The 25,568-nt window shown below is 38.0% G+C and overlaps 1 protein-coding gene across 1 annotated transcript in view; it reads right to left on the bottom strand.

The window, feature by feature from the left end:
• CEP70 (centrosomal protein 70) overlaps positions 1 to 25,568 on the bottom strand; it is a 78,910-nt gene that overhangs the window by 38,789 nt on the left and 14,553 nt on the right. Inside the window, 5 exon segments of the mRNA XM_014482647.2 lie at positions 8 to 64; positions 2,861 to 3,030; positions 23,817 to 23,997; positions 24,317 to 24,440; positions 24,559 to 24,649. Coding sequence (XP_014338133.2) covers positions 8 to 64; positions 2,861 to 3,030; positions 23,817 to 23,997; positions 24,317 to 24,440; positions 24,559 to 24,649 — 623 coding nt within the window.

The raw sequence follows: 25,568 nt of genomic DNA, 5'->3' as shown, positions 1-25,568 counted from the left end.
GTCATACCTTTGTTTATGAAATTTTCTAATTTTAGATTCATAGTAATCAATAAGGCAAAGCAACCTAGAAAACAGATGAGTTATTTTCAAAATGTGGTATTGGAACATTTACTATTGTCTCTATTCAATTTCATATTATAGTGATAAATATCTGCAAATTCATAAAAAAGGTAAGTGATTTTTGCCAGAAGTATCCCACTATGCCATATATTTTAATTTTAATGTACACATTTTTAAATAACCACAGACATTAAATCTCAACATATTAAATGTATATTCTCCTTGATCAAACAGGTCTACCTTTAACAATCACTCCTACAGAAACATTTGCCCAAGGCTATCACTTAAGATGAACAAAGTTGTTCAATTCATTAGGAGTGAAAACTCAGACACAACGTAAACATTCTGCAACAAGGGAAAAGTTAAATAATGGCACATCCATATTATAGAAAATGAGGAGGCATTAGAAGAGATAATGTAAATTTGTAGGAAAAAATTAATGTTGCATAACCAAATGTATAACTATTTTTTAAAGAAAGTAGGTGTATATGAGTCTATGTACTGAAAATTAACTATATGGCTTCTTGCTGCTGCTGCTAAGTCGCTTCAGTCGTGTCCAACTCTGTGCGACCCCATAGACGGCAGCCCACCAGGCTGCCCCGTCCCTGGGATTCTCCAGGCAAGAACACTGGAGTGGGTTGCCATTTCCTTCTCCAATGAGTGAAAGTGAAAAGTGAAAGTGAAGTCACTCAGTTGTGCCCTACTCTTAGTGACCCCATGGACTGCAGCCCACCAGGCTCCTCCATCCATGGGATTTTCCAGGTAAGAGTACTGGAGTGGGGTGCCATTGCCTTCTCCGTATGGCTTCTTAACTGAGGGATAATATTACCCGAACTGGGGATGGTACTGGTTGTCACACTGAATAGTTGCGGAGGGAGCAAAGATGCTTAAAAGTTCATTAATGAACAAATGAATGCTCATCATGCCCTACAATGAAGAATGGTCCCACCCAAAACATCAACAGTACTATTGCTGTGAAACGCTAGGAAGAACATAAACCAAACTGTTAAAAGTTGTTATCTCCAGGATATGGAATTAGGAGAAGTAAGCAGGTTTATAATATATTATTTTATATACTTTTATAGTTTGAATTTTTGTAGACATGCAGTGCTTTTCTAATTTAAAAAAATCCTCAAAGAAAAATAAAATAACACTACACTTTCACATACTATTCTGTTTAAAGCAAGAATTTTTAGTATTTCACTCTTGTCTTGGGAAAATTACTCATCCATCTCCTTTTTTCAGAACTAATTCAACCAGTTGTGCTTTTAACATCATAACTTTTTTGAATTATTTTTTCCCTTCAACTTTCCCAATCCCAACACATTCCAGCTTTCATATTATTCTGCAAATATGCTTTAATTTCCTTTATATACTTTACAAACCCTCTCACCTCCCTCCTCCCCCAATGCTACTATCCCATTTCTATTTTTCCTGCATGATAAACTTCATTCATTCTGAATGACTATTACCTCTACCGTCAATAAACTTTTAAGGAAGACTTACTATGTGTCAAACTAGCAATTGAGCAAATAAGACAGTAGGAAGACAAACACAAACCGATGAGGTGGCGTATAAAACTCCTCACCACCCTCTCCTTCAAACACTCCTGTTTCTCAGTGAGCCTGACACCCAAATGTAACTCATCTTCTGCCTTTTCTTTCTCTGTCTAAACTTTAAAGCTCTATGGAGTTGGGTCTTTCTAACTATAGGACTGATGGGGCTTCCCAGTAGCTCAGAAGTAAAGAATCCATCTGCAATGCAGGAGATGTGGGTTTGATCCCTGGGTCAGGAAGATCCCCTGGAGAAGGAAACTGTAACCCAACCCAGTGTTCTTGCCTAAGAAATCCCATGGACAGAGGAAACTGGAGGGCCATTGGGCGGCAAAGAGTCAGACACAACTTAGCAACTAAACAACAATAGGCATGATATCTCTATGTGGCTGACAGAAGATGTCTAAGTACATGTTCATAGATAAATCCATCCTCCTCCTGTCCCTTTCCCCAAATCTAGCTTGAAATCTGGCTATCTTTGACTTCTCTCCTTCTTTCAACATCTACAGTCAATCGGTATAGACAATTCCTATCCATCTCTGCAGTATCTCTTCTTTCTTTTTAGATCTGCGTTATTTCCCAACTAGACTATTACAACTGATCATTAACTGCTTACTCTAAAAAATAAGAATTAAACTGAAGGAACTGAGCACCGCTTTTACCTTCCCTGTAACAAACCATACAGGGAAACCAGACAGTCCCTACTCAATAGGAAAGGTGCTTTTTCTTAATGGAAGAACTCCAGCAAGAAAAAAAGAAAAAAGGGATAGCAGAATTGCAAACAAGATAAATGAGAGAAACCATCAGATGAGAAGAGAATGGGAAATTTTATAGGAGAAGGATCAGATTGTTGCTATTTAAACCCCTGAACAATCTTAGCATCCCTGAGAGAAGCTCTACTAAACATATATGTTATTATTAGAAGAATAAATTATCACCTATGAAGTATGTCACCAAAAATACTTGTATCTGAATTTAGATTTAACTTCCAGTTTAGAGGGAACACAGGAGACAGAAGAATAAATTAAATGACATAAGGAAGCAAATAGACAAATCTAGCATGTACCTCTCCAGGAAAACCAATCATTTTCTTCAACAAGTTAATGACATTAAAACAAACAAAAAGGGCAGAGAAGAGGAAGAGGAAGATTCCACCAGTTTAAGAGAGAAAACCATACCCAAGATGAAATCTATTTTTGAAAAAATGAAGAGTCTAGCTACATATCAATTTATGTAGCAAACATTACTGTTTATCCAAGACGGTATGAGGAACTCTTTTGCAGAGATAAGAAAACACTCTATTTTGAGTGATAATGCGTTCTTCTTCTTCCTGTGTTAATCTATAGATATCCTTCTGCAAGGCAGCAATAGTCTCTTGTTGCTCCATTCGTTTTATCTTATAATGTTCACATTTTGCCTGTAAGAAATTTTTCAAAAAATAAATTACAATATGTACATCTAAGACATGCTGTTCTCACAATATTGTACAAAAAGCTATCCTCACAATTTCTATGAAGCTGTCTTATTCAAGAACTTCAGTAGGGAGGCTGTTTTTAAATGGGTACAAGGTCCAGGAACAATGATACATCATAAATGCAAAAACTGTAACAAGTAAAATCAGCATAAAATGGGGAAAATATTGTTTATACTCGCATGCATTTAAGGATACATAATAAGTAAAAGAACTCAATCTTTGTAAAACTAAGTTTATATACAGGTTTAGATGAAAATGATAATCAGGAAGGGGCCAATATTAAAGATCCTGCAAAGAACCAAGAATTAAAATTACGATTCTTAAATGATCAATGATAATTCAGGATTTCATATGGTTTAATTAACTTAGGCATTCATGTAATGTGGGAGACTGCACACTCAGCATAATCAGGAATTTGTTAAGAAATAATATATACACCCAAGATTTATGCAAGGGAATGTAAATCCTGAATACTCTCTTTTGTCTTCAGTGAAATACCACTGGCCTGGTTTTCCTAAAAGACTCTGATGCTAGGAAAGACTGAAGGCAGGAGGAGAAGGAGACAACAGAGGACGAGATGGTTGGATGGCATCACCAACTCAGTGGATATGAGTTTGAGCAAGCTCCAGAAGATGGTAAAGGACAAGGAAGCCTGGCATGCTGCAGTCCATGGGGTTGCAAAGAGTCAGACACAACTAAACAAATGAACAATGGCTTCTATCCCTCTAGGTCCTTTGAAAGGTCATTATCAGCAGCATCATTATTAATACACTTTTTATAAAAAGTTCAGTGAGAAGCCCTATCCCCATCTATCTGCACAATATTAAGACACTACTTTCAGAAGAGGTGCACATCTAAGCACATGTTTTCCTACCCATAGTGTGAAGTTTGCACAGACTTAGAGACACTCAGGGGAAAAAAGAAGACTAAGCTTCTGGGTACCACACCATCTCTCAGTAACCACCAGCTACACCCAAAATTTATTCTCTGCCTCAGCCCCACCCTGAGCCAGGCAGGAGATCTATAGTCAGGTGACTTAAAACTAGAATGACTGAATTTTTCAAAGTTGCATGATATAAAAGAATCACTTGTATCTCTCCTAAGACATTCTATGAGGTTAGCATTACCCTAGTACCCAAACCAGACAACACAAGCAAAAGAGAACCACAAACCGATAACCCATTATTTAAACAATGATGCAAAAATGCAACAAACTGAGTTTAGCAACCCAAATTCTAAGCAGCATATTAAAAGGATTATACACCATTACCAAGTAGGATTATTCTTGGAATGCAGGAATGGTTCAACATATGGAAAAAAAAAAAAAAAAAAAAAAAATGTAATGCACTACATTAACAAAATAAAAGGAGAAAAAAAAAAAAAAAACAAACACATGATAATCTCAACCAGTGCAGAGAAAGCATTTAACAAAGTTCAATGCCTTTTCATGATAAAAACACTCGAACTAGGAATAGAAGGAAACTACTTCAACATAACAAAAGCCATCTATGAAAACATCATATTCTATGAAAACATCATATTCAACATTAAAAGACTGAAAACCTTTCCTCTAAGATCAGGAACCATGCAAAGATAATTGCACTCACCATTTCTGTTCTATATAGTACTGGAAGTCCTAGCCAGAGCAATTAAGCATGAAGAAGAAATAAAAGGCATTCAAATTGGAAAGGAAGAAGTAAAATTATCTCTTTGCAGATGATATGATCTAAAACACAAAAAACCTTAAAGAGTCCACCAAAAAAAACCCCAAAAACCCATTAGAATAAATGAATTCAGAAAGCACCAGAATACAAAGTCAATGCAAAAAATCAATTTTATGTCTATACACTAACAATGAACAATTTAAAAAGAAAATCAAGAAAACAATTCCACGTATAGTAGTATCAAAAACAATAAAAAAAAGAATAAAGCAAGAAGGCAAAAGAATTATACACTGAATATTATACAAGTTGTTGAAGGAAACGGAAGACAGAAATTACTAGGAAAATATCCTGTGTTCACAGACTGGAAGACTTAATATTGTTAAGATGTCAATACTATACAAAGTGGTCTACAGATTTAATGCAATCTCTATCAAAATCCCAATGACATTTTTGCAGAAATAGAAATGGAAACAACATATGTTCATCAACAGACAAATGGATTATGATATATATATATAGATATATAGATATATATACACACACACACACACACAATCGAATACTACTCAGACTTACAAAAGAATTAAATAATGTCATCTACCAACAACACGATTGGACCCGGAAGTTATCACACTAAAAGAAGCAAAGTCATAAAAGACAAATATAGTGTGATATCACTTATATGTGGAATCTAAAATAGTATATAAATGGACTTATTTTAAAAATGGAAACAGACTCAAAGAGAGAAAACAAACCAATGGTTACCAAAGGGGTAGGGGGTGAGGAATAAATTGGGAGTTTGGGACTAGCAGATACAGACCACTATATATAAAATAGATACACACCTAGGTTCTACTGTATATCGCAGGGAACTATATTCAAAATCTTGTAATAACCTATAATGAAAAGTATGTTTGTACTGAATCAATTTGCTGGGAGTCATCCTAAAGTTCATACCCTCAGGAGATCCCACATAGCCAAATCAATCTTGTTAAAGCTCTCACATTTCCTGATTTCAAAGGTGACTACAAAGCCAACGTGATCAAAACAGTGTGGTACTGGCATTAAAGACATAGAGACTAATGGAGTAGGATGAATACCTCAGAAGCAATACTGCATATCCACAGTCAAATTATTTTCAACAAGCATGCCAAGATCATTCAATCGGAAAAGAACAGGCTCTGTTCAACAAATAATGTTGGGAAAACTAGGTGTATACATGTAAAAAATGAAGCTGGATGCTTACCTATAGCACATACAAAAGTTAATTTAAAATGGATCAAACTTCTAAAGGTAAGAGCTAAAACTATAAAACTCTTAGAAGAAAACACAAGGCAAAAGCTTCATGACATTGGATTTGACAACCATTTCTTGGTTATGACATCAAAAGCATAAGCAACAAAATAAAAAATATATAAATTTGACTTTATTAGAATTCAAACTTTTGTGCATTGAAAAACACTAGAATAAAATGCCAACTCACAAAATGAGAAAAAATATTTGCAAATAACATTGGACTGGCCAAAAAGTTCGTTCAGGTTTTGCTGCACCATCTCACAGGAAACCCTGAACAAAACCCAAACAAACTTTTACTTCTGATAAGGAGTCAATACTCAGAATAAATAACTCCTACAACTCAACAAAAACATAAGTCTGATTTTAAAATGGGCAAAGGACTTGAATAGACGTTTCTTTAAAAAGAGATACACAAACGGCCAATAAGCACATGAAAAGATGCTTAACATCACTAACCATCAGGGAAATGCAAATTAAAACCACAATGAGAAACCATTTCACACCCATTAGGATGGCTACTACTAACAAAAACAAAACAAAACAAAAAATAAATAAATAAAAACAAAAATAGAAAACAAGTGTGGCTAAGAATGTAGAGAAACTGGAAATCTTGTGCATTGCTGGTGGGAATGTAAATGGTACAGCCACTATGGAAAAGAGTATGGCAGTTACTCAAAAAATGAAACATAAAATTACCATGCATGTGCCAAGTCACTTCAGTCATGTCAGACTCTTTGTGACCCTATAGACTGTAGCCTGCTAGGCTCCTCTGTCCATGGGGATTCTCAAGGCGATACCGGAGTGGGTTGCCATGCCCTCCCTCCAGGGGATCTTCCTGACTGAGAGATCAAACCCACATCCCTTAAGTTTCCTGCATTGGCAGATGGGTTCTTTACCACTAGTGCCACAATACAATCCAACAATCCCCTTCTGGGTACACACCAAAATGAAATGAAAGCAGGGACTGGAACAGATATTTGTATGTCTATATAAACAGTAGTATTATTCACAAAAACCAAAAGATGGAAACAACCCAAGTGTCTAGTGATGAACAGTGTTAGAATGAATAACCATGAATAAACAAAATATGGTATATAGAGGTGGTCCTTGAATAATGTGGGGGTTAAGGATGCCAACAATCAGTACCCTCAAAAATTCACATATAACTTATAGGGGGCTCTCAGTATCTAAGGTTCCTCTGCATCGATGGATTCAACAGTGATTGTGGAGTTCAGAAGTATTCACTACTGAAAAAAATCTGCACATAAGTGGACACACACAGTTCAAACCATGTTCTACAGAGTCAACTGTACATACAATAGAATATTCAGTTCAGTTGCTCAGCTGTGTCCAACTCTTAGTGACCCCATGGACGGCAGTACGCCAGGCCTTCCTGTCCATCACCAACTCCCAGAGTTCACTCAAACTCATGTCCATTGAGTTGGTGATGCCATCCAACCATCTCATCCTCTGTCATCCCCTTCTCCTCCTGCCTTCAATCTTTCCCAGCATCAGGGTCTTTTCCAATGACTCAGTTCTTTGCATCAGGTGGCCAAAGTATTAGAGTTTCAGCTTCAGCATCAGGCCTTCCAATGAACATTCAGGACTGATCTCCTTTAGGATGGACTGATTGGATCTCCTTGCAGTCCAAGGGACTCTCAAGAGTCTTCTCCAACATTACACTTCAAAAGCATCAATTCTTCGGCATTCAGCTTTCTTTATAGTCCAACTCTCACATCCATACATGACTACTGGACAAACAATAGCTTTGACTAGATGGACCTTTGTTGGCAAAGTAATGCCTCTTCTTTTTAATATGCTGTCTAGGTTGGTCATAACTTTTCTTCCAAGGAGCAAGTGTCTTTTAATTTCATGGTGCAGTCACCACCATCTGCAGTGATTTTGGAGCCCAAAAATATAAAGTCTGTCACTGTTTCTTGCCGGGAGCCGGCATATTGCATATTGAGGGCAGCACCTTCACAGCATGATCTTTCAGGGTCTGGAATAGCTCAACTGGAAGTCTATCACTGCCAGGAGCCAGCGTGAGGAACTCCTCCAGTGGCAAAGGTCATGAGGAAGGAGGCTCGGCATACGCAAAGGCGGGATTGAGCCTCAGGAGTCCCCCTGGAAATTCTCGAGCATCTACCCCCAAAACCAGAGTCTGCCTACTTTCTGCTTTGTGCTTTCACCTACACCTCTGACTTTACGCGGGGCTGTCCCCCACTACCTCTCTCTGAAAAAAGAGTTAGCTTACAGCTCCAGTTAATAATTCCTGGGTGTGACAGTGTTTCAACCTACAAACTCCTTTGGAAATCCTCTAGCCTGCCTGAATAGGTTTTTCCAGCCACATGTGATTGTTTAGAGCCTCCCAACTATGAGAGGCAGGAGATGTTCTAAACTGTCTAAACACAGAGTCCTTTGAGTAGTTAAAAGATTGATTAGAAATTGTATCGGTGAAGGGTTTTTCACTTATTGGGCCAATGTTTGCTGCTAAGTCTCCATACCCCTTACCTACTGTGTCCTTGGCAGTGTATTGATAGATATAATGGGTTTATAGAAATGTAAGTAGTAGCCTCAATGTTTGTAACCTTGGACCCTTGAGTTAATTTTTTTCTTGATGGAGCCCACCTCACCTTTGCCCTATAGGAATGCAACTCTATCCAGTGCTTTTTGGAGGCTGGCGCCTGACTTTAGAATAATCACCTTTAGAGAAAAATAAGTTTCTTAAAATGTTAACAGGCCTCTGGGACAGAAGATGATGTAAATCACCTAAACTTTTGCATATGATAAGTTTGCAGGAAGAAAGCCTGGCTTACTGCATGACTCTACCCCTTTCCCCATTATCCTCTATGCATAACTTAAGGTATAAAAACTACTTTGGAAAATAAAGTGCAGGCCTTGTTCACCGAAACTTGGTCTCCCCATGTCTCTCTCTCTCTCCCAAATTCTGGCTGAGTCTCCATCTGGAGCGCGGAACCTGCCATGCTTGCTAATTATGCCTGGGCTTCTAAGATCCGACCAGGGAGGCCTCAGTGTCTCCTCTCCTTCCGGAGAACGGAAGGACGCCTGCGGCCTACGTAAGTGGTGCAAACTTCTTGTCTTTAAGTTTTATTGGTCTCCTGCGTAAACCAAGCTACTCAGCCTCTTTTCTTCACTGAATTTTCCTACTGAGCTATCCTTATTTCAGCCGCTTTTCTCCACTGAATTTCCTCACTGAGCCATCCTCATCCTATTATTCTTTATATCTTTGATAAATATTTAAATAAATAGGTCGCCTACGCCGTCTCTCCTTCGAATACCCTGGATCAGCCGGGGCTAGACCCCGGCAGTTTCCACTGTTTCCCCATCTATTTGCCATGAAGTGATAGGACTGGATGCCATGATCTTAGTTTTCTGAATGCTGAGTTTTAAACCAACTTTTTCACTCTTCTCTTTCACTTTCATCAAGAGGCTCTTTAGTTCCTCTTTGCCTTCTGCCATAAGGGTGGTGTCATCTGCGTATCTGAGGTTATTGATATTTCTCCTGGCAATCTTGATTCCAGCTTGTGCTTCATCCAGTCCAGCATTTCACATGATATACTCTGCATGTAAGTTAAATAAGCAGGGTGACCATATACAACCTTGATGTACTCCTTTCCCGATTTGGAACCAGTCTGTTGTTCCATGTCCAGTTCTGACTGTTGCTTCTTGACCTGCATACAGATTTCTCAGGAGGCAGGTAAGGTATTCCCATCTCTTTCAGAATTTTCCAGTTTGTTGTGATCCACCCAGTCAAAGGCTTTGGTGCAGTCAATAAAGCAGAAGTAGATGTTTTTCTGGAACTCTCTTGCTTTTTCGATGAGCCAATGGATGTTGGCAATTTGATCTCTGATTCCTCTGTGTTCTCTAAATCCAGTTTGAACATTTGGAAGTTCACAGTTCATGTAACTGTTGAAGCCGGGCTTGGAGAATTTTGAGCATTATTTTGCTAGCATGTGAGATGAGTGCGATTGTGCAGTAGTTTGAGCATTCTTTGGCATTGCCTTTCTTTGGGATTGGAATGAAAACTGACCTCTTCCAGTCCTGTGGCCATTGCTGAGGATCCAGACTTAAAGAAAATTCTGACACATGCCACAACATGGATGAATCTTGAACACATTATGCTAAATAAAATAAGCAGTCACAAAAGGATAAATACTATAAGACTTCACTTACATGAGGTACCCAGAGTAGTCAAATCAATAGACACAGAAAGTAGAATGATGGCTGCCAGGAGCTGCAGGGAGTGAGGAATGGGCTTACTTTAGCCAGTATAGAGTTTTAGTTGGGAAGATGAAAAAATTCTGCAGATGGTGAGAATTGTTGTACAACAATGTTAATGTATTAAAAGCCACTGAACTTTACACTTCAAAATGGTAAATTTTATGTTAGGGAAATAATTTACCACAATAAAAAAAGAGGGGAAAAAAATCAACCAGGAATGAATAATGAGAAACTGAAACAGAAAATACAAATATTTGCAATACCATCAAAAATATTAAATACTTAAGAGATAAAACTGATGAAACATGTGGAAAATCAGTGCACCTCAAATTATTAAACACTGTTGAAAAAAGTTAAGGAAAAACCTAAACAAATGGAGAGATATCACATTCATGGATCAGAACATTCAGTATTGTTAAGATGCTAATTCTCCCCAAATGGAAATACATATACAATAAAATCTCATCAGGCTTTCTCTGTAGAAATCAACAACAGAATTAGAAAATTCATATGGAAATGTAAAGAATCTCAAATAGCCAACACAGATAAGAAAGGACACTACATAATGATCAAGGGATCAATCCAATAAGAAAATTTAAGAATTGTAAATATATATGCACCAAACATAAGAGCACCTCAATATTTAAGGCAAATATTAATAACCATAAAAAGGGAAATCAATAGTAACACAGTAATGGTGGGGGAGTTGAACACTCCAGTTATACCAATGGATAGATCATCCAGACAGAAAATCAATAAGGAAATATAAACTGTAAATGATACATCAGACCAAATGAACTTTATATTTTTATATTTATAGGGCATTCCATCTGAAAGCAGAATATACTTCCTTCAAGCACATATGGAACATTCTCCAGCATTGATCACATCTTGGACCATAAATTAAGCCTCAGTAATTTAAGAAAACTGAAATCATATCGAGCATCTTTTCCGACCACAACATTCTATCAATTACAGGTAAAACAGCAACAACAACAACAACTGTAAAACACACAAATACAATAGATTGTACTGTAGCAAATCAATCTCACCTCACCTCAAGAAACAAGAAAAGTCTCACACAACCTAACCTGGACTTCCTTGGTGGTACAGTGGATGAGAACCTGCCTGCCAATGCAGGGGACATGGGTTTGATCCCTAGTCTGGGAAGATTCCACATGCTGTGGAGAAACTAAGCCTGTGCACCACAACTACTGAGCACATAGGGCCTGCAAGTCACAACTACTGAGCCCACTTGCTGCAACTACTGAAGCCCATGCGCCTAGAGCCTGTGCTCCACAACAGAAACCACCACATGAGAAGCCCGTGCACCATAAAGAAGAGTAGCCCCCGCTTGCCATAACTAGAGAAAGCCCACCTGCAGCAAGGAAGACCAAGTACAACCAAAAATAAATAAACAAACAGGCACTTCCCTGGTGGTACACTGGATAAGAATCCACTTGCCAATGCAGGGGACACAGATTTGATCCCTGGTCCAGGAAGATTCCACATGCTACAGAGCAACCAAGTCCATGCACCACAATTACTGAGCCCATACTCTAGAACCCACAAGCCACAACTATTGAGAAACATGCTGCAACTATTGAAGCCCATGTGCCTAAAGCCCATGTATCACAATGAAGAACAGTCCCCGCTTGCCACAAATAGAGAAAGCCCACATGCAGCAATGAAGACCCAATGCAACCAAAAATAAATAAATAAAATTATTTAAAAAAAAACCCTAACCTTAGACCTAAGGCGACTAGAGAAAGAACAAACAAAACCCAAAGTTGGTAGAAGGAAAGAAGTCATAAAGATCAGAGCAGAAATAAAGGAATTAGAGATGAAGAAAGCAATAGAAAAGATCATTGGCGGTAAAAGCTGGTTCTTTGAAAAGATAAAGTTGATAAGCCTTTAGCTAGACTCATCATAAAAAGGGGGGTGAGAGGAAAGCTCAAATCAATAAAATTAGAAATGAAAAAGAAGTTACAACTGATAGCACAGAATTACAAAGGATCATAAGAAATTACTACAAGAAATTATATGCCGATAAAATGGACTATCTGGAAGAAATGCAAAAACTCTTAGAAAGGTACAAACTTTCAAGGCTGAACCAGGAAGAAATAGAAAATATGAACAGACCAACCACAGGTACTGAAATTGAAACTGATTTAAAAACTTCCAATAACAAAAAAAAGTCCAGGACCAGATGGTTTCACAGGCAAAATCTATCAAACATTTAGAAAAGACTGAACATCTATCCTCCTGAAACTTCCAAAAGCTGCAGAGGAAGGAAGCTCATTTCACTATTATCCTGAAAACAAAACTAGACAATATACCACCAAAAAAAAAAAAATTACAGGCCAGTATCACTGATGAACACAGATGCAAAAATCCCCAAAATACTAACAAAGTCAATCCAACAACACGTTAAAAAGATCATACATCACGATCAAGTGAGATTTATCCCAGGGATGCAAACATATGCAAACCAATATGATACAACACATTAACAAACTGAAGAATAAAAACGTGATCATCTCAGTAGATGCAGAAAAAACTTCTGACAAAATTCAGCACCCATTTATGACAACAAAAACAACTCTCCAGAAGGTGGGCATAGAGGGAAACTATCTCAACATAATAAAAGGCCATATACAACAAACCCATAGTTAACATCAATCTCAAGAGAGAAAAACTTAGTTTTTCTAAGATCAGGAACAAGAAAAGGATGTCTACTCTCACCACTTTCATTCACATAGTTTTCAAAGTTCTAGCTACAGCTTTCTGAGAAGAAAAAGAAATAAAAGGAAACCTAACTGAAAGAGAAGTAAAACTATCATTGTTTGCAAATGATGTAATACTACACAGAGACAATCCTAAAGATGCTACCAGAAATCTACTAGAGCTCAATGAATGTGATAAAGCTGCAGGATACAAAATTAACACACAGAAATTTCTTACATTCCTATACACTAACAACAAAAAATCAGAGAAATTAAGGAAATGATTCCATTTACTGCTGCATCAAAAAGAATAAAATACTGAAGAATAAACCTACCTAAGGAGGCAAAAGACCTATACTCAGAAATCTATAAAATGCTGATGAAAGAAATCAAAGATGACACAGATGGAGACATATACTATGTTTTTGGATTGAAAGAATATAGTCAAAATGACTATACAATTCAAAGCAATCTACAGATTCAATGCAACACCTATCAAATTACCAATGGCATCCTTCACAGAACAAAAAATTTTTACAATTTTTTTACAACAAAAATTTTTACAATTTATATGGAAACATAAAAGACCCTGAGTAGCCACAGCAATCTTGAGAAAGAAAAACAGAGCTGGAAGAAATCAGGCTCCCTGACTTACAGTATGGAACTGGCACAAAAACAGAAATATAGATCCATGGGACAGGATAGAAAGTCCAGAGATAAACCTATACACCTATGGTCACCTAATCTATGACAAAGGAGGCAAAAATATACACGGGAGAAAAGACAGTCTTTTCAATAAATGGTAATAGGAAAACTGGACTGCTACATACAAAAGAATGAAATTAGGGGCCTCCCATTCCAGCAGTTAAGACACTGTGCTCCCAATGCAGGGCCCAGGTTCAATCCCTGGACAGGGAACTAGATCCCACATGCCACCACTATGACCTGGCACAGCCAAATAAATAAATTATAAATAAAAATAAACACATAAAAAAGACATGCTAAAATTTCAGGGTAAAAATCCATTTTCAGGGAAAGAAATGAAATTAGAACACTAACACCATTTGTTGTTGTTCAGTTGCTAAGCTATGTCCAATTCTTTGCTACTCCATGGACTGCAGCATACCAGGGTTTCCTGCCCTTCACTAGCTCTGGGATTCTTCTCAAGTTCATATCCACTGAGTCAGTGATGCTATCTAACCATCTTATCCTCTGCTGCCCTCTTCTCCTTTTGCCTTCAATTTTCCCAGCATTAGGGTCTTTTCCAGTGAGTTGGCGCTTCGCATCAGGTGGCCAAAGCACTGGAACTTCAGTTTTACCATCAGTCCTTCCACTGAGTATTCAGGGTTGATTTCCTTTAGGACTGACTGGTTTGATCTAACTAACACCATACACAAAAATAAACTTGAAATGGAATAACGATCTAAATGTAAGGCCGGATGCTATAAAACTCTTACAGGAAAACAAAGGCAGAACACTTTCTGACATAAATCACATAAGTATCTTTTTTGATTCATCTCCTAGAGTAATGAAAATAAAAACAAAAATAAACAAATTGGACCTAATTAAACTTAGTAACTTTTGCCCAGCAAAGGAAATCATACACCAAAAGACAGCCAAAGGTGTAGGTTCAAGCCCTGGTTAGGTAACCAAGATCCCACAAGTCATGTGAGCTAAAGTATTTGCAAACCAAGCGACCAAGAAGGGAGTAATTTACAAAGCATATAGCTTATGTAAGCTCAATATATAAAAAAAGAAACAACCCAATCAAACAATGGGTGGAAGATGAAGATCTAAATAGACATTTCTCCAAACACATACAGATAGCAAAAAGCACATGAAAATATGCTTAACATCACTTATTAGAGAAATGCAAATCAAAACTACAATAAGATAACATTTCATACCAATCATAATGACCATGATCACCAAATCTACAAACAGTAAAGCCAGAGAGGGTGTGGAGAAAAAGGAACCTTTCTACACTATGGGTGGGAATGCACATTGGTACAACCATTATGGAGAACAGTATGAAGGTTCCTTCAAAAAATACAGAACTATCATATGATCCAGCAATCCCACTCTTGGGCATATATCCAGAGAATACTACAATTTAAAAAGATACATGCACCCCAGTGTTCATTGCAGCACTAGCCAAGACATGGAAGCAACCTAAATGTCCACTGACAAAGGAGTGGATAAAGAAGATGTGGTACTTACATACAATGGAATATTACTCAGCCATAAAAAAACAAAATGCCATTTGCAGCAACATTGATCAACCCAGAGATTATCATACTGAGTAAAGTAAGTCAGACCACAAAAAGATAAATATCATATCATACCATTTATATGTGGAATTTAGAAACAAAAAAGGTTCAAATGAACTTATTCACAAAACAGAGTCACAGATGTAGAAAACAAACATATATTTACTGCGGGGGGCGGGGGGGGTGGGTAGTGGTGGAGAAGGCAATGGCACCCGACTCCAGTACTCTTGCCTGGAAAATCCCATGGACGGAGGAGCCTGGTGGGCCGAAGTCCATGGGGTCGCTAAGAGTCAGACATAACTGAAGGACTTCACTTTCCCTTTTCACTTTCATGCATTGGAGAAGGAAATGGCAACCCATTTCAGTGTTCTTGCCTGGAGAATCCCAGGGACGGCGGAGCCTGGTGGGCTGCCATCTATGGGGATGCACAGAGTCGGACACGACTGAAGTGACTTAGCAGCAGCAGCAGCAAGGGGGAAGTGAAGTGGGTGGGAAGAAGGGATAAATTGGGAGACTGAGATTGATAATATACACACTACTATATATAAAAGAGATAACTAATTAAGGACCTTCTATATAGCACAGGGAACTCTACTCAATACTTTGCAATTACCTATAAGGGAGAAGAATCTGAAAAAAAGATACATGTAAGATATAAATGATTTATTTTGCTGTACATCTGAAACTAACACAACATTGTAAATCCACTATACTCCAATAAATTTTTTTTAGTAAATTTCAAAATGTTTTAAAAATTAAACAGCCAACATGATACTGAAAAAGAATAAAAGGAGAAGAATCAGAGTGCCTAATTTCAGATTAACAGTAATCAAAGCAATGTGGTTCTGGTGTAAAGAAAGATACATATATCAATGTAGCAGGATAGTCCAGAAATAGACACACACATACACTGATTCTCACTAAACTTACAAAGGCAATCTAATGGAGAAAGGATAGTTTTTTTAAACAAATAGTGGTGGAACAATTGGATATTGTAACCTTGGGCTATGAAAAGTTGTCTTTATTTACAAATCAAAAACACAATCTATTAAAAAAAAAAAACTGATAGGGTGAACTTCATCAAAAGTAAGTACTTATGCTCCTTCAAAGACACTGAGAGAATGAAGACAAGTCACAGGCAGCATCTTAAGAAGTTAACTATACACTTACTCTTAGCAATTCTGGTCTTAGGTATCTACCAAAGAGAAAAAGAAAGCATAAGGCCACAGAATAACACAAATTTTGTAAAAGTTTTATTTGTATTAGCCAGAAAGTAGAAACAAGCCTAATGTCCATCAACAGGCAAATCAACAAACTGCAGTATATTCACACAACGTAATAATCTGTTGATACATCCAGCAACATGCATGAATCTTAAAATAAGCATGTTGAGTGAAAGATGAACAATGATTTTGAGACAGGACGACAAGAATACCATTTTAGAAAAGAACCAAGAAAATGGCCTTGACAGGCTTGGTAGAACAAAAGTACCTGAAGGCTTGGGCCTCAGAGATAACACCCAGAGACCCACAGGAATAAAAAATTATCTCTGTTCCACTGATGTATGTACATATAAATCTGCCACAAAGCAGAATCACTGAACTCCCAGTTCCCTGAAAGATATAAAAGCCTGACACACATTCCTAAGTTGTTTTTATAGGAGGAAGACCCCCTTCAGATGAAATCTGCTGACTGCAAGCATGTAGACACCAGAACATTTGAAATCGGAAGGTTGATGATACCTGAAACTTCACCTTGATGCCAACCAATCCAAGAACTGAGCACAAGCTAATCAGGCACACTGTGGCCCCTCACTCACAATCCTTCTAAAACCGGACTTCCCTGAAAGTTCGCAAGAATTTGGCACTCTTTTCCACCTTTTCCCTTGTGCGCAAGCTATCCTTTCACTAAAAAGCTTAAGAATCTTGTGGGAGCAATATTCATATTTATAAGGTATTACTGTTCAAGAATCTGGAGAGGGCCCAATAACAATTTTAATAAGCCCTGCCATCCTTCCTATATCTCTTTCCTCCCTACCTAGATGTCAGTTACTTATAAGGCCATCATACATTAGGAATATCTTGCTGATGTTAATAAACAGTAGATCTATTTTCTCATTTGGTCCTAAGAAACACTCTGTCTCATGGTTCCCTGTGTATTTCAGAAAGCTGAAGTCGATAGAGAAATCCAACACAAAAGTAAAAAAAGAAATTGAAGCTAAAGGACTTGTGGAGAGGTATACAGAAGAGCTTGGTGGCTTTACACTGAGTGGTTTGCCAAAGGAGGTGGTGTGCGCTCAATCGTGTCCAGCTCTTTGTGACCCCACGGCCTGTAGCCCTCCAGGCTCCTCTGTCCATGGCATTTTCCAGGCAAGAACACTGGAGTGGGTTGCCATTTCCTCCATTAGGGGATCTTCCTGACCCAGGGATAAAACTGGTGTCTCTTGCATCTCCTGCATTAGCAGGTGGATTCTTTACCACTGAGCCACTTGGGAAGCCCACCCTGGATGGCTGGAACAATACATAATAATTAGGACAGACAGTATAAAACTAGAATTTTTTCCTCTGCTTATTAAAAGTTTAAACAACAGGAAAAAAATATTTTTTGCTATTTCAACTGTCAGTAGTAAATAAATGTATAGAGAATAAAAATACAGAATTGAAATACACAACAATAATATAAGTTGGAGAATGTAATAATTATAAAACAATTTTACCAATGTCATAGAATAAGGTAGAAAGTACAAAGTAACATTACATTTTGAGAAGTCAAGAGTGAATATTTTAATCTTTAAGGTAACCACTAAAAGAAAAGCAAAGGTCAGCTTTCTGATCCATATATTCCCTATGGAGAAAGAAGAGGGAGACTACATGCTGATACTGATCACACTGATTTAAAACAAATTATCTGCTTAGATCTTTCAGTTCAGTCGCTCAGTCATGTCTGATTCTTTGCGACCCATGGACTGCAGCACACCAGGCCTCCCTGTCCATCACCAACTCCCAGAGCCTGCTCAAACTCATGTCTATTGAGTCAGTGATGCCATCCAACCATCTCATCCTCTGTCGTCCCCTTCTCCTCCTGCCTTCAATTATTCCCAACATCAGGGTCTTTTCTAGTGAGTCAGTTCTTCACATCAGGTGACCAAAGTACTGGAGCTCAGCTTCAGCACCAGTCCTTCCAATGAATATTCAGGACTGATTTCCTTTAGGTCCCTTGCAGTCCAAGGGACTGGTTGGATCTTCTTGCAGTCCAAGAGTCTTCTCCAACACCACAGTTCAAAAGCATCAATTCTTCAGCACTCAGCTTTCTTTTTATAGTCCAACTCTCACATCCATACATGACTACTGAAGAAACCACAATTTTGACTATACTGACCTTTGTTGGCAAAGGAATGTCTCTGCTTTTTAATATGCTGTCTAGGTTGGTCATATCTTTTCTTCCAAGGAGCAAGCATCTTTTAATTTCATGGCTGCAGTCACCATCTACAGTGATTTTGGAGCCCAAGAAAATAAAGCTGTCACTGTTTCCATGTTTCCCCATCTATTTGCCATGAAGTGATGAGACTGGGTGCCATGATCTTCATTTTTTTAATGCTGAGTTTTAAACCAACTTTTTTACTCTCCTCTTTCACTTTCATCAAGATGCTCTTTAGTTCCTCTTCACCTTCTGCCATAAGGGTGGTGTCATCTGCATATCTGAGGTTATTTATATTTTTCCTGGCAATCTTGATTCCAGCTTCTGCTTCATCAAGTCCAGCATTTCACATGATGTACTCTGCATTGATCTTTAGAGGATTGAAAAGTATATAAAACTATATCCAAAGATGCTAACACATGTTGTCTAAGTACAGAAAAAGGAAAACTGCACTGCAGAACACAGAAATGTTGTCTTTGTTTCTGCATTTCCCAGCAATCTCTCAATAACAATCTTTCAAAGTATTGTTGTCAAACATCTGTTAATTTCCTTGATCTCTTTGCCACATACACACAAAATCAATGCTTCCTTTCTCTCAACTGCAAAATATGCAGCACTAAACCATTCTAAAACCGGAAACAAGTGTATGCCCCCCAAAAAATGTGCCTCAAACTGTGAAATAATTGTTTTCCAGGAGCACTTCCATCTTCCCCAAGAAGGCACAAATTAACTAGTACAGAATAGAATATATGACCAATCTGTGATAGAATTGTACAAAAAATCAGGCAACACTGAGGGGCAGCAATTCCTTGGGAATTGCCCTTGAGGTTTTGCCAATTTCTGTCATCATCCTATAAAAAGTACCCTTCACATACTTAAGAAACAAGCAAGCAACTAATTTCAATTGTTCAAATTAGCATAGATACCCTTCCCCAGGGCTTCTCAGGTGGCCTAGCAGTAAAGAATCCAATCCCCAATGCAAAAGATGCAAGAAATACACGGGTTCGATCCCTGGGTCAAGAAGATCCCCTGGAGTAGGCACTGGCAACCCGCTCCAGTATTCCTGCCTAGAAAATTCCACAGACAGAGGAGCCTGGCGTGCTACAGTCCATGGGGTGGCAAAGAGTCAGACACTACTGAGCACACACACACCCTGCCACAAAACCAAGTTTTCATGCCCCCACCCTAATTCTGTCTGTTTTCCATGGCCGACTGGAACATGAGACTTCCTCTGTACACATTTAAAAGCTATATAACAAAACTCTGAAACCTGAAGTGAAAAGTTAAATGGCCTATAATTCATTTAGGACAGATGAAATACTTGACAGAAAATACATGACACTCCATTCAAATCACCCCTTATCAATGAATAGTCAAGCATTTTTCTTTGAATTACCTAAAACCCTGGTAAATTCATAAGCCTTACATTATAATAATTCAGTTTGTGATTATTTATAGATCAATCTCTGTAAGGAAAAAAAAATAGGTATCTTCCTTAAAAAAAAAAACCCACACAGATCTCTCTGCCTTCAACGCCCTCTATCAGTACCACCTGATGGCTGCTTCCCACATCAGTAAGTTGATGAGTTAAAGCAATGGTCCCCAGCTTTTTTGGCACTAGCAACTGATTCTGTGGAAGACAATCTTTCTACAGATGGGGGAGGTGGGGGTTGGGATGACTCAAGTGTATTATATTTACTGTGCACTTCATTATTATTACATCAGCTCCACCTTTTACCAGGTATTAGATCCAAGAGACTGGGGACCCCTGAGCTAAAGAGCTTCATATTTATACATGTCCTATATCTGAGATGACAGTCAAAATCAAATGCATGGAGCAATATGTCCAAAATCCCCCTCCCCACAGAGAGAGTTTAGAATATACTGTTGATGAGGAACGCTACCTAACAAAGCAAACCTAAAAATGCAAATGCTAGATCTTATTGACTGATGAATAACAGAAACAGACTTGGCCAAAGAATGATAGTGTCTTCTCTGGAGCTATGAACACCAACAGGTCCAGCACTGCTGGCCCCAAGCTGGCAGCCTAAATGAGGGCAGAAACCACTGCCCGCAGCTTCATACCAGAAATTCTTAGTATCTCCCACTGTTTCTCTCTGATCCCTGAAATTTAACTTATCACATCCTTCCAATGCTGCTAGCATAAACTGAGGGGACATCTAGACCCTGCCTAAGGAGTACTGTCCCTTTAGGCAGCCTAAACACCTTGTATGCAACAGGTACACATAATGCTGTGCCAACAGAAAACACTTATAATGATATACTGTTTCTAAGTATCTGTAATGTCTTATATGACTAAATATTGATTTTCCCTACAAAAGATTTCTTTCTTTCAATTACAATAAACACCCAAGTTTTAAAAGAGGTTTTTTAAATTAGGAATTAATTATTCAATGTTATAACATTGCTATTTCAATAAACATAAAACTAAAAATCAATAATTCAAATATCTATTGATATTGATACTAATATCTATTAGTATCTATTGATACTAATAATAAAGCAGACATTTTCTCAGCCCTAGACAAAACAGACAAAAATATCAGCCCTCATGGAGCTTGCATTCTAACACAGATATACAAACAAAACAAATTGTATAGTATATCAGCATGTTAGATGGTGATAAGAATTATGGATAAAACAAAGCAGGGAAGGCAAGATGATATGTGGGGGACAGGACTGCCAACTGTAAGTGAAGTAGTCAAAAATGGAATCCCGGAGAGATAGTGATGTGACACATGAGTAAGCAGAGAGAAAACAAACCGTGCAGCTAAAAAAAGCATGCATGGTAAAGGGAAAAAGGAAGAACAAAATATACAAAGTCCCTGAAGTGAGAATGTTCAAGGCAAATGTTCAAAGAAAATCAAGAATGTCAGTGTGACTGGAATAGAATATGCAAAAGGTACAGGAGATGAAGTCAGAAGGTAACACAGGGACAATCATGTAAGATCACGGTAAAGAGTTTTGGACTTTTCCCTTTAAAAAAAAAGAAAACGCAAAGTTAGAGTGTTCTGTGCTACAATGTTGAGAGAACATTGAAAAAGGCAAGGCTTGGAGTAGGGAAACCAAGAAAGACACAGTAAAGAAATGAAAGTGACTTGGACCAGAGTGGAGACTAAAAGACAAAAGTTTGGGGAGGAAATCCAGGTATGGTTTTGGACATGTTAAAAAGTTCTACATGCCTAATTACCCATCCAATAGAGATATCAAGTAGGATGCAGGATGTTAGTCTGGAATTAAGGGAAGAAGCCTGTGCCACAGATTTAAAAGTACTATGACTTAGATTGAGCATCACCAAAGACATTTGAATTTATAGGAAAAAGAAAGGTTTAAGGGATGAGCACAACCCAGAAAATCACGATGGTGTGATCACTGACCTAGAACCAGACATCCTGGAATGTGAAGTGGGCCTTAGAAAGCATCACTACGAACAAAGCTAGTGGAGGTGATGGAATTCCAGTTGAGCTATTTCAAATCCTGAAAGATGATGCTGTGAAAGTGCTGCACTCAATATGCCAGCAAACTTGGAAAACTCAGCAGTGGCCAGAATACTTGAAAAGGTCAGTTTTCATTCCAATCCCAAAGAAAGGCAATGTCAAAGAATGCTCAAACTACCGCACAATTGCACTCATCTCACACACTAGTAAAGTAATGCTCAAAATTCTCCAAGCCAGGCTTCAGCAATACGTGAACTGTGAACTTCCAGGTGTTCAAGCTGGTTTTAGAAAAGGCAGAGGAACCAGAGATCAAACTGCCAACATCCACTGGATTGTCAAAAAAGCAAGAGAGTTCCAGAAAAACATCTATTTCTGCTTTATTGACTATGCTAAAGCCTTTGACTGTGTGGATCACAATAAACTGTGGAAAATTCTGAAAGAGATGGGAATACCAGATCACCTGACCTGCCTCTTGAGAAATCTGTATGCAGGTCAGGAAGCAACAGTTAGAACTGGACATGGAACAACAGACTGGTTCCAAATAGGAAAAGGAGTACGTCAATGCTGTATACTGTCACCGTGCTTATTTAACTCATATGCAGAGTACATCATGAGAAACGCTGGGCTGTACGAAGCACAAGCTGGAATCAAGAGTGCCGGGAGAAATATCAATAACCTCAGATATGCAGATGACACCACCCTTATGGCAGAAAATGAAGAGGAACTAAAAAGCCTCTTGATGAAAGTGAAAGAGGAGAGTAAAAAGTTGGCTTAAAGCTCAACATTCAGAAAACTAAGATCATGGCATCTGGTCCCATCATTTCATGGGAAATAGATGAGGAAACAGTGGAAACAGAGTCAGACTTTATTTTTGGGGGCTCCAAAATCACTGCAGATGGTGACTGCAGCCATGAAATTAAAAGACCCTTACTCTTTGGAAGGGCGAAAAGCAGAGACATTACTTTGCCAACAAAGGTCCGTCTAGTCAAGGCTATGGTTTTTCCAGTGGTCATGTATGGATGTGAGAGTTGGACTGAAGAAAGCTGAGTGCTGAAGAATTGATGCTTTTGAACTGTGGTGTTGGAGAAGACTCTTGAGAGTCCCTTGGACTGCAAGGAGATCCAACCAGTCCATTCTGAAGGAGATCAGTCCTGGGTGTTCATTGGAAGGACTGATGCTGAAGCTGAAACTCCAATACTTTGGCCACCTCATGCGAAGAATTGACTCATTAGAAAAGACCCTGATGCTGGGAGGGATTGGGGGCAGGAGGAGAAGGGGACGACAGAGGATGAGATGGCTGGATGGCATCACCAACTCGATGGACAATGAGGTTGAGTGAACTCCGAGAGTTGGTGATGGACAGGGAGGCCTGGCGTGCTGCGATTCATGGGGTCGCAAAGAGTCGGACGCGACTGAACTGAAGGGATAAGTCATGGAAAATGCGAAGAATCAGCAAAGGGATCAAAAAATAACCAGTGGGGTTAGAGGAAAACCAGAAGAGAAAATATTCTGGAAACAGCAAAGAAAGAATTTCAAGACAATGACAATAATAGGTAAAGGAAGATAAGGATCACTGAATTAAGCAACATGGAAGTCACCTGTAACATTGACAAGGTATTTTAAGACTATCATGTAAGAAAATGTTTAACTCATTACCTGTAAAACTTTATGCTCCTTTTGAAGTTCTTTTATTTTATTCTGTTGCTGGCAAACCCTATTTACAGATTCATCCTCCATTTCACCAATTTTGGACTTCACACTCTCCATAATTTGTTCCAAGTCATTAGCTCGTTGTTCCTGATCTGCTGCTCGGCTTTGCTGTTGCTGAAGTTCATTTCTAGTACCAGACATACAATTCCTTCTCTTAGTAATAGTAACAAATCATATCAACCAACATATCCATCTACCAACATAACAACTTTCTAAAATTTTTTTGCATTCTTAAAATTTCTATAACACAAACCAACAAAGGAAACATAGGGTATCAGTATATATCGAAGCTATTACCAAAAGATTTACCTACTAAAAATATTTTTTACTTTATATTTAATCAATGGAAAATTAAATTCCAAGATTCTTTTCAAGTGAGTTATTTTTTTAAATGCATATCATTTGTTCACATACAATTCAAAACAGATTTTTTTCCATTTTCTTACTTAAGCTGTTTATTAGTTTCTATGAGCTCCTGGATCATGTTCTGTTGACGCGATGTTTCCTCCATCATTGTTTTTAAATTCTCCCTCATCGTCTGTGATGACTGTTTGTCAAAAATGATGAGATCTACATTTTTTGAAATGTAATACACATAGTAAAAATGAAGATAAGAAAAACATTAAGATTGAAAATGTTTTTTAAAAAAAGCTTTTTATCTTAAGGAGCAAGAATATAATTTGATTACCTTTCATATCTGTTCTTTTGACTAGAGATAAAGGCTTTAAGCCATGCATCATCAACAGCACATTTATGTTTTCCCATTCTGCTTCTTCCCGCTACAAGTACAAGAAGACAGAAAAGGATCAACGTTAAGATATAGGGTGAAGAAATGCCCTCTTATAATTTCCTTTGTTTTCAGAACAACAGACTTTTTTTCCAAAAGCTTTAATATGAATTTTTATACACACATAATGCTTAAAATTAAAACAGATTTGTTTCTAACAAAATTAGACTAAAAAGGATGCAAATAAGCACAGATACTTACATTATATCTGGAATTACATAATTCCAGAACACATATATAGGTCTTAATGAATAAATTAAAAGCCTTATAATTTCAGTGAATTAAATAGTACTCTTGTCTGGAAAATCCCATGGATGGAGGAGACTGGTAGGCTGCAGTCCATGGGGTCACTAAGAGTCGGACACAACTGAGTGACTTCACTTTCACTTTTCACTTTCATGCATTGGAGAAGGAAATGGCAACCCACTCCAGTGTTCTTGCCTGGAGAATCCCAGGGACGGGGGAGCCTGGTGGGCTGCCATCTATGGGGTCGCACAGAGTCGGACACGACTGAAGCGACTTAGCAGCAGCAGCAACAAACAGACCTTAAGTTTCTTATTTAACTGAACTTTTTATTTAGGGTTTTTTATTTAACTGTCACCTTAACGATGACCAGGGTCACAACAAAATCAAACATATCTGACTGGAAGAGCCAATAACTTAGGTAGTTCCTTGTATAATGGACAAGGTCTAACTATGAAAAGGAGTCTGTCCATCTAGGTAACTGATTCTAGTAGAAATATTCTGAAAGACACTGCTAATTTTTGTATCCCTGATTCTACATATGTATTTACCCTGAGAAGGGAACTCTCTCCAGATTAAAAAAAGAATAAAACCTAACAATAAATAAAAACAATGGGTAAGAAAAGAACATAAAATACAACAGAAACAGGTATTTTTTAAATGACATT

Source organism: Bos mutus, chromosome 1 (genome assembly GCF_027580195.1).
Source record: "Bos mutus isolate GX-2022 chromosome 1, NWIPB_WYAK_1.1, whole genome shotgun sequence".
Taxonomy (NCBI): domain Eukaryota; kingdom Metazoa; phylum Chordata; class Mammalia; order Artiodactyla; family Bovidae; genus Bos; species Bos mutus.
The sequence above is the reverse complement of the archived record's forward strand: the minus strand, read 5'-3'. Positions and strand labels throughout refer to the sequence as shown.